Source organism: Apium graveolens, chromosome 10 (genome assembly GCF_009905375.1).
Source record: "Apium graveolens cultivar Ventura chromosome 10, ASM990537v1, whole genome shotgun sequence".
NCBI classification, from domain to species: Eukaryota; Viridiplantae; Streptophyta; class Magnoliopsida; order Apiales; family Apiaceae; genus Apium; species Apium graveolens.
The window spans coordinates 166,777,319-166,788,070 of record NC_133656.1 but is presented as its reverse complement, the minus strand read 5'-3'; the positions used below and the strand labels follow the sequence as shown (position 1 = coordinate 166,788,070).

At 32.6% G+C, this 10,752-nt stretch overlaps 2 protein-coding genes across 3 annotated transcripts; one reads left to right on the top strand and one right to left on the bottom strand.

Moving 5' to 3' along the window:
* The first annotated feature begins 375 nt into the window (after positions 1–375).
* Positions 376–2,653, top strand: LOC141690043 (CASP-like protein 5B1). The gene is made up of 3 exons (XM_074494623.1): positions 376–777; positions 1,564–1,696; positions 2,173–2,653. The coding sequence occupies exons 1-3, from the start codon at positions 650–652 to the stop codon at positions 2,374–2,376; spliced, it is 465 nt and encodes a 154-aa protein (XP_074350724.1). The 5' UTR covers positions 376–649; the 3' UTR covers positions 2,377–2,653.
* Positions 2,654–2,948: 295 nt separating this feature from the next.
* LOC141690041 (mannose-1-phosphate guanylyltransferase 1-like) lies at positions 2,949–7,849 on the bottom strand. 2 transcript variants are annotated; one of them, XM_074494621.1, is made up of 6 exons: positions 7,770–7,849; positions 5,327–5,482; positions 4,933–5,064; positions 4,300–4,362; positions 3,982–4,221; positions 2,949–3,865 (listed from the first exon to the last, which is right to left on the bottom strand). In XM_074494621.1, exons 3-6 carry the CDS (start codon positions 5,041–5,043, stop codon positions 3,194–3,196), a joined length of 1,086 nt encoding a protein of 361 aa, XP_074350722.1. In that variant the 5' UTR covers positions 5,044–5,064; positions 5,327–5,482; positions 7,770–7,849; the 3' UTR covers positions 2,949–3,193. The 2 variants fall into 2 exon arrangements, with proteins under 2 accessions (XP_074350722.1, XP_074350721.1); XM_074494620.1 differs by lacking the exon at positions 7,770–7,849 and having other exon boundaries at positions 2,950–3,865; positions 5,236–5,337.
* Positions 7,850–10,752: the final 2,903 nt, after the last annotated feature.

Sequence of the window (10,752 nt, the reverse complement as noted above, 5' to 3'; positions counted from 1 at the left end):
CAAATCTTGGCAATTTATTTTATATAAATTTACATTAATATTGTGGTTGTGTATAGGAGACATAAAATAAATAATTCTATACCTTTCTTGTATTATATATTACCCCCTCCTTCATATTCAAATTTTTTAAAGAATCACGCAAATATATTTTATAAAAATTTTAAAATAATTGTTAAACACCACCCCCGATATAAAATTAAATTTTGGGTAGGATGAGGGAAATATGTATGACTTATCCAAAATACTACAAAGTATAATATCAATAGATTTATATTTGATACATTAATAATTTTATCAATAAAGTAATTTTTTTATATTTACAAATATTAAAAGATTTTTTTTCCAGTTCATCCCAATGTGAAACATAATTTGACTACTTTTCAGATAAGCATCGACAGCATAAAAAAAAAAAACGGACAACACATTGCAAAAGCTGTAACTAAAGTCTATACAAAATAAGTCTTCGAGGCTTACGTATGTGTCAGAAGGAACAGCTGAGTCTTTCTACTTTTACTCTATTACTACTTCTTTAATAAATAAGATACATATTTTGTTTTTGATGTGACATGAATGTGCTTCTTCTCATTCTTAAAAGTACTCGTGTTTCTTTTTGTTCGGTGAGGAGGGGATTTGACAAAAGGGCAGGGATATGACAGAATTTGGGAGTCCCGGGAAAGCTAGTGGGCTTCTTTTGAGAAGTGGCCAGTTTTTATTTTCCTCTGCTTCTGCTGCAGCAATGGTCTCTGTTGCGGGTTTCAATCTTTGCACTGCTTTTTGGTATTTTTGTGTCTTTTCCCTTTGATGTTTTGTTTTTTTTTCCTCATTTTCGTAATTGTTTTGGTTGTTCTTAATTTAGTGCATCCATTGATTTATCTATGTATCCTTTAATTTGCAAGAATCTTTTTATGATAAAGTTTAGAAATTTACACATTACTATTACATATTCATTTCTTAAATATTGCTCAAAACCCGAAAAAGAATCTTTGATTATCATGGTGATAATTAGTCATTTGGCAAACTTTTATGCTTCAAAGTTTTTTGTATTGTGGGTTGAAAGAGTTAACTAGAATTGAAATATGCAAGCTGGGGTTTCGGTTTGTCAGCTTTGATAGTGGTTATAATATTTTCGTAAGTTACTAACAACATCTTGGTGAAGGGAGAATGGTTCTGTTGCTCGGAGCTCCACTTTGGTAATGGATTCCTCTTAGCTCAGACCATACATGTACATAGATAAATGCAAGCACATCCACTTTTCAAGTAAAACCCGAGTGCAAGATAGAACACACGACTTGTTTGGCTCGGCATAAGCTACTTCGCCATTAGCCTCGCCAATTTTTGAGGCAATGGTGGTCGAGGTAGCTGAAGTAAAACTACTTAGATAAAAATTGGAACAATTTATAATTTTATGGCTTCTTGTGTACAATAGCAAATGGCGCTCATAGTAATGTTGTTCTTACTGTTAATAAACTTATGTTTTGTTGCGATTCAATACAAATGAATCAATGATCAATTTGTCCATGCCTACTAATCTAAGTATTGCAAATTATTGTCTTTTGGTTTCAGCTTTTTAACGGGATCAATGGGTCTTCTAGCTATTTGGAGTTTTGGACTTGCATACCTTGATGTCCAGTCTTTGAGGTTGAATAGAGGACTGCGAACTCGTAAAATAGTGAAACTCTTTGCTATCGGTGATTGGGTAGGCATCACAAGTCGTGAAGTCTCATTATTTTACTCGCAGATACTTTTAGCATGACGGTGCGGTAAACATTGAAAACTAAAAAACACATACAATAATTTTTATGTAAGACAGAGCAGTATTCACCGGAGTTGTCAAATTAATCAGCCATACACAGTATTAACCGCCACACACAGTAGACTGTCCTAACTCCTAATGATAGAGGCTGGCTGCAATCACTACAATATCTGAAATGTGTAACTGTTTTTCTTTTTTCGATCCTATCTTCTAGGTATCAAGGGAACCAAATTTGAAGAAAATACTACCCAGAAGAACTTACTTTTCTTTCCATCACTTTAAGAGACTCATAGCTGCACTTGTTATATACTTCACTTATTTATGATATAGCAATGAAGTTGTATATTGTTATATCATTAGGTAACTGCTATGAAAACTGCATCCTTGTATAGTTCTCACCTCTTTACTTTTGCATGTAGGTTACATCTTTTCTTGCACTAGGTTCTACAACTGCATCAGCTGGAGTGATGTTTCTTTTTGGTGTAGATACGGATCTCTGCAACCTAGATCAAAATCTTGGATGCATTATGTTTGAAATTTCAATAGCACTGGCCCTTATCTCATGGTTTCTCCTTGCTATTTCTTCTCATGTCATGTTGTGGGTGTTGGCTTCTTTTGACTGAAACAATACTAATAACTGTATATGAGTATAATGCTGTATGTTTCTTTGCACCGCTACTGAGTTGTTTCTGTTAATACAATGTTATGTTTTGGTAATTGATCAAACAGACCAACATCCACGGTTGCCTACTTTTGCCTTTAACAAGACTCTCTTAGACCCTGTAAAGGGCAATACCACCATAGAAAGAGCTTGTTGGTAAAGGACGATCTCATTCTTTGTGGTCTAGAATTAATGTTATGGACGCCCTACAAACCATATTTTGAACAAATTCTGATATTAATAGAAGAAATGGAAGGAGAGCACATACTTGGACGTATCTGGTAAAACTGTAAAAGGGAGAAGAACGCTCGCACTTCTGCACAAAGATACACACACTTTGTGGCGCGGAGATATGCATTTGCCAAACATAAGTTGAATATGCATGTCCTTGTTTCGTATCTAAGAAATCTGCCAGATAATCAATTGAGCTGCAATTCATAGTTTGAAGTGCCATTTTAACTGTAGCAATTTCATTTGTATAATATTATTGAAGTGAAGTGAAGCAGACAACAGAAAGTGCATAATTTAGGCCACAAAACAAGGGATAATTTGCTTAATAGCTCGTCACTGAGTTTGTCACAAACTAGATACTACTAAAACAGGATATCACACATTCAACAGTAATATTATATAGTTACACACCGACACTGAAAGTCTAAAACTTGTTGAAGACAGAAAGTTTAACACTTGAAAAGGACAAGTACATGAAAAACAAGACAAACCGAAACATCCACATCAATTACAGACATGATAGCTTGGTAGAACCAACCTGAGCATTTTCACATCAAAATCTGTGGCTTCCAGATACTTGCCTTGATTTGTTTGTGCGGCAGAACTACACCTCCATTGCTATATATTTCATCACAAACATGAACATCTTCTCCAAGAATTGTCATGTTTTCAACACGAGCCCATTGCCCAACAGTTGAGTGCCAACCGATAATACCGCTGGAAATGCATGCATGCTTCTTTATACGAACACCACGCATCAAAGTGCAGCGGGAGAGTCTAACTCCGGATTCTATGACACAACCAGGGCCGATTGAAACATCAGGACCAATCAAACATCCTTCTCCAATTCTGGCACTCTCATCTACTAGAACATTTCCTATTATATGTGGACCCGTAGCCAGCTTAAACGAATCTCTCTTTCTCAAGGAGTCTAGATATAGACTCAGGCCACTGATATAATCCTTCGGCTGCCCAACATCCATCCAAAACCCTGGCAAGACCATTGCAAATAGCTTTTCTTCCCCAGCGATCTGTGGAAAGATCTCTTTCTCCATTGAGGTGCGCCTGAGTTCAATACGGTCGAGGACAGATGGGTTCAGCAAGTATATCCCAGCATTGATTTTGTTACCAACAAACGATTTTGGTTTCTCGACAAATTCTTTAACTTGTCCAGTAGTCTCTTCCATAACCACAACTCCGTATTTTGAAGGCTCTTGCACCTTTGAAAATTAAATTAGCTTTTCTTTTTTATTTAAACCACACGGGAAAAAAAATTATAGGCAGGCATAGCATAGTATGAAAACAATTTGAAGCCACAACTTGTATTCATATTTACCTTAGTGACCATTATGGACGCTTCACCCCCATGGGATTTGTGAAACTGAATCATCTGCTTCAGGGGGTACTCACTGATGACATCGCTATTTAAAGCAAAAAAGGGCTCACCAGACTCATCTACTAACTTATCTCTAGCTAAAGCCAGGGGGCCGGCTGTGCCAAGTGGTTCAGTCTCTTGTGAAATGGTGATCTTGATGTCAAGCTTAGTCTCAAATTCCTTTAGAAAGTTCAGCATCAACTGGAATAGAAATAGGCATCAATAGGCTAAGTTACATGCAATCAGCATTTCAATTTTATACTAACTATAGCCTCATACCTCTGGTTGGTAATTTATAGCAAGAACCACTTCAGTGACACCAATTGCTTTGAGAGCCTCAATCTGATATAAGCCCACGTAAATATCATACATTTCTTGTAAAACAATTTGCAGATACACACTCAAACAATTGTTAATTTCTTCGAAAAAAAGTAAGGCAAAAGGACTCGGACATTTACAGATAGTATTAGGGAGAGTTCTTAAAATCGCTAACATATGTGCTTTTCAATCACACGAGTAAGAGGAGTTAATTGCAGCAAACAAATATAATGCAAATAAATGCTAAAAGATCCTGTCACTCTGTCTAAAATTCAACTTTATTAAAATTTCTTAGAATTTATCAATACATCTCATTATGCATTTCAATATACACAAGCAGAATATATTGCAGAGTTCGTTACTGCCAAAGCAGCATCCTCGAATTTTTTGAATATAGATTTTAAATACTGAGATAAGCACAAAGGTATCAAAAAGAACATAGATTATCCTCTACATCCACAAAGGTCTCATACTCTCATGTTAATGACAAATATAAAAACAAAGTTTTACTATAAAATCTGTGTAGCGTAGCTGATCCACCACCATGTATATTATTAACTGAAATCCACCATAGGATAGAGTTTCAAGATATACCTGATGTAGGATCATAGGTTTATTCGCAAATTCAACAAGTGGTTTGGGGACGCTGAGAGTCAGTGGCCTCAAGCGAGTTCCAAATCCTCCAACAAGTATGAGTGCTTTCATCTTGATATGCACCAGCTAGTACTGCATGAAATACGAATTAAATAGAATACGATGACTAAATAGGAACAAAAAGGCTTAAAATCTTAAACATTGGAAGAAAAATGTTTAACCACAGCATGAATAATAAAAAAAATGTACAATTGCAGAACTCTAAATTGACATCTACAATTGAAGATTGTGGTCGGTTCTTACAGGCTTGAAAGGATTAATTTTGAAGTGATGAGAGCAACTGATATTGACACAAGGTATGTAAATGCAATTTGTGAGGTAGAGAGGAAGTTACCAGTACTAAAGGTGTAAAGTCGTGTTGAGTAAAAACAGCCAGAAGTATAGGACACGCGTCCTGACCTGAGCAAATAAGGTCATAACGTCGAAGGAAATCCGTCCAAAAAGTTGAGGTGGAAAAAGAGACAATTTCCAGCTATGTACCAGGCTGGATCTGACGATAAGAGCAACTAAAATATTAATTTTCTCGATTAAACCATATAAAATGTAGACACATATCAATATCCAGTTGCATTTGAGTATTCTTTTTCGAATTAGATAATTAGTTACTGTTTGACTCCGTAAATGGAACTAATAAATGAAGTGCTAAAATGATAATAAAATAGTGGATATTTAGAACGTAAAATATAATGACAGAGACCAACACTGTCAAATTTTGTCCAATGTATCATATTAGGAATTTATAACAAAACATGTGCATGTTCAAGATTATAAATTCTAGTTTGGTTTAAAATATCAAATCAGGAATACATACTATAATATAATGATTTGTGATATTAAAATTTTACATTCAGTTATACAATTTGTATGTCTTGAAGCGGTGTACCATTATAGGTAAAACTAGAAAGTAGAAATGCAATCCTTCTTGACTAAATTTCTGGCTCTGCCAATGTTAAGTACACATCTTGACTTAACAAAGTTGCAAAAAATGGCTATGTGATTGTGAGAATAATTCTATTCAAAAGGTTTATCGAAAATCATTATTATTGAAGTTTGAGAGACTGAATCCTCTATGCTCGCAAAATGCTGAACTTCATTACTTTTCTTTTCTTATTAAGAAGAAAAAGTTCTAATAAACAGCCAGCCAAGAACAATGAGATGTAGTTAAATATTCAACAGAACAATGACAAATGGCTGTCGAATTGCATTAATCATCTCCCAGCTCAAGTTATTCTATGGAAACGGGCACTGGGACTTTTCCCTTAAATTTCTGTCAAATACTAAAATCTAAATCTTACAGACATTAGCACTAAAGTTGAGAAGCTGAGTCTGTTTAGCCATGTTTTACCTTCACCTGGTCATTATTAATGCTAGGGATGCGTAAAATACATTTAATTTTCATTTATTGGTTTTAAACCAAGACCGCAACATTTAAAACTGAATCGCACTAGTAAAAATCAAATCGAATAAACGGTTTTGGTTCTTTCCTTTTAAAAATTGCACGTAATTGGGTTCAGTATGGTTTGAGCTCAAAACCACACTTCAAGCATTTAAGACTTGTTACACAATCAGAATAAAATCAACGAATCAAGAACAGCTGTGTACGCGACTAGCAAACGTGTATATGCAAGTAAAAGCAAAACATAGTACTTATACAATCAGTGAACGAGAGTAAATACAAAGGCAAATGAGAAGTATATCTCGAGACCAACAGTGTATATTTAAAGCATTTAGCCCCACACCGTATGGTGAGTCGACTGTGATGGGGAACAAGGGATTAATAAATTTATTTATATAATTATACGTTATTACTTAAGGATAATATTAATTAAAATTGATTAGGTATTTTACTTATAAGTATAATAGAATAATTTGTTTTCTTCAATTAATTATGGTAGTAGATATTTAAAATGATTTACTTTTCTTTTCATTGTAATCTTCCGGTATTAAATAGAGATGAATTAATAAGTATTTATCTGCGCTTTGCCGATTCTTTTCGGAGATAAATTCTATCCCTTGTTTTAGCGATTTCCCACCCCTGTCCTACATCACAGTGCTTCTATAGTATAAGACGAGATGGTAGTGGCAACGACGAACGAACAACACCCCGAGTAAAATAGAAAAGGGCTAGAAACTGTTACCAAAATTACACTTCTGGCGCTTAAAACCCATCCAACAAGAGTTTGGAAAAGCATGATAAAGTTTTTTGTTTTTTTTTGCCAAAAAAAATCTTTTCGACCTTGTCATAATATTTTTCTCACTTAGTTATGTTGTGTCCTCTCTTGGTTTTATGCTCTGCCACGGTCACTGCCTATAGCTTAAAATTAGTGATTTAAGCTTGAACAGAAGCAAGCAGGTGTCGGAATGACCGAGTTTAAATCATTAAAATTTACACAGGAAACAATTTCTAAGAAGAGAGCTACATAAATTGCACTGTTCTTTTATTGAAGTTACTTTCGCAGTTCATATAAAATTGAAGCTACATAAATGAAATATGATACTTTCAGGCTAGAATATATAAAATTTTGACATGTAGAATAAAACTAAAGCATTCAAAACCATTAACATAAGGGGGTATGTTTCACTTAGGAAATAAGAAGTATGTCTAAGTTCAGTTAAAAGAGGAGATGCAATTACGTTATACACATGATCAATATTTAAGATAGCAAAGCAACTAATAAGTAACCTAGAATATACAGAAACAAATAATATGAACAAAAAAGAAAGAAGCAGTCAAATGATATTAAAAACATGAATGAGCAAGGGATGAAGTCACATACATACAAGTGGGGTTATAGAAAATCTCAGAATCAGAAGTTTCCAGATTTATGCAAACCATTTGAATGAGAGTGTTTATGCAACTCAATTAGCATCGTTCGAGAAGACATATACTATGTTTTCAAATTCCCTGACGGCCTTTGCACCCATTTTATTTTTACTTGATTAATTTTAATTATGTTTAATTGTATTTACGCTTAACTATTTTCCATTTTATTACCTCTTATTTCGTAAATATAAATATAAATTATTATTTTCCTCGGTTTTACACTTTTTTCTTTCTTCAAACGAAGTGTTGCTATAAGAAACAAGTATAAGAATTATGGGTCAATACAGGATCATTTTTTTACCGTCATGATTAAAAAATTGTTTTTTTCCTTTGCACGGTCATTTTTGGCGTCAAATAGTAGAGAAAAGGAAATTTTTTATTTACTCTTGAACTTAAAATAATCAGACAGTCCTGGAACAATCTGTTAGAGCATGTTTGTTCAATGATCCACTAAATATAAGTACAATTATTGTTACTAAGATACCATGTATCTTAGCGCGATAAGATAAATCAAGTGGTTAATGGTTTATGTTTGTCGTTCCAGTTTCTGGGTTCAATTCTCACTCACCCCCGAGATTTTTTAGAACAGATACTTAATTGTAAGACATATAAATCATATTAGTAAAAAAAATACCATGTATCTATTGATTGTTTGTTCTAAATCTTATTTTAAATTAAATAACTTCAAATTATACTACATACAAATTTAACTATCTTTCAAGTACCACAAACTTTTAATTACATACTTTTTTTTATTTCTCTTTTTCCTTCATTTTTTGACGAGTTAGCAATTATAGCATAATGCTATATTTTGTGCTAAGTATAACATAAATTATAGTATTGTGCTATTTTAGCATAAAATTTAGTACTTCATTTAAATGCAATTTTTTATTTTTTTTCTCATATACTATAACTATAACACAAGATATAGTGTCACAGGAAGTTGCTTCTTGGAATGCCGCCGTTCAATTGCCTTGTTTACTCATATATGGGTTTCGTTGACCTTAAATGATGAACGATAGTTCATGAAATTATTTGGCAAAAATTTAAAATATCCATAGGCAAAAATTTAGAATATCCATATGTAATTTATATGACATAAGTAGAATGTTAAGAACTAGCTACTTTCGACTTATCACATTCTCATTTTATTTTCACATTTTATTTTCAGTCTTCCGTTTTTTCAATTTTTTAAATTTGTATCAACTAAAAAATTGTGCGACTTGTGAAATATATTTAAATTAAAAATATCAGAAATACTAACTTTTTAAAAAATTGCGATTTTACTATATTTTGAAAATATTTGTAAAAAAATGGTGTGATAAAATCAGCGAGATATACAATTAATGATATCGAGTTTTTTAAATAGTGATAGTATTTTTGCAAAAAATGTTTTTTGGAGAATTTATTTATTTTTTTTAAAAAAACTTTTCAATATTAGATATTTTTTCTAAATTTATTTTGATGAAATTTACACCGCTTCTATTGAAAATACTTTCGAGACATAAATCCTTTTTTTTTTATCAAAAAGTCTATTATTTTGTAAACATTTCTGAGTCAGATATTTTCCGAAAAGTCATATTTTGACACGATTTTAGTTTTAAACATATCGAGCTACATCTTTTGACGAAATGAGTTACGTGCTACGTGCGTTATGTAGGATTTTATATATCACATAAGCATGGTAAAACATTTTCTTGATATAAAATCCATATAATACTCATACAAATCGTGAATAAATCGAGGGATCGAATACTAACCTTTAATAGCGATCCAAGAACGAAGAACGGAGATTCCTAGCAGCTGCTCCTCAAGTGTGAAGCACTCCACCGGTATCCACCAAGAGATCAAAATAATGGAGGGAGGAAGAGGTTGAGAGAATTAGTTGCCTCCTTTTAATTTCTACTTTAGAATTAGGGTTTATTATTTGGGTTGAGGCAAATAGGGTTTATAATGGTATATTTATAGGCAAAATTTTCAGCTGAAAATTTTTCCATAAAATATTATTATTATTAACTCTTTAATTGATTATTCTCATTAACCAATTAACTAATAATTAAAACACCTTTTAATCATTAATCCTTTTTTCTAAACACTTTAGAAAATAATTCTCTCACTTGATTTAATTTCCAAAATTAAATTCTTAATTAATAATATTAAGAACTTTTCTTAATTAATTTATAATTAATTAAATCTCATTTAATCAATTATTACATTTGATAATTAATTATTTATTTCACAAATAAATAATTACCAACCATTATTAATTAATTCCTCCACCATTAAATCATTCTTTTTTATGGCGTGACCCTGTAGGTTCAATATTAAGCTGGTAGTAGAAATAAATAATAATAAAACTATTTTATCATTATTTATATAAATTCTCTAATTCATTAAATATGATTAATTAATAAATTAATCTTATTTATTCTACATCGTGAGGGATACTTCTCAGCATATCGCGACTATCCGGATAATACGAATTCACTGCTTAGAATACCAAGAACCTATTCAGTGAATAGTTATCGTACAATTAATTCCTTCTACCCTGCAATGTCATGATTAAATACAAGGCATGGAACTCGTGTCAAGCCTATCTTATTTAATCATATACTTTCCCATTTACTATGCTTAGTTCTAATTAATGTGAATTAGAAACTCATTTCTAAATTCATTCACTCTGGCCAGAGATTCCTGAACTAGCATAAGTGGATCAGCATTGAACATTCTCTTTCTTTCACTGCAAGGGGTAGATCCTTTATTGATCATACACTATCTTCGTGTACAAATTCCTACACCCAGTAGAGCCCTTATTATTGTCCCTGGAGACTAAGAACTAAACCAAAGTATAGTTCAGTGTACACAAGATGACTATGATGACCTCAAGTCTAAGGATACTTGTACAACTATCACTATGTGAACATCTGCTGACACGT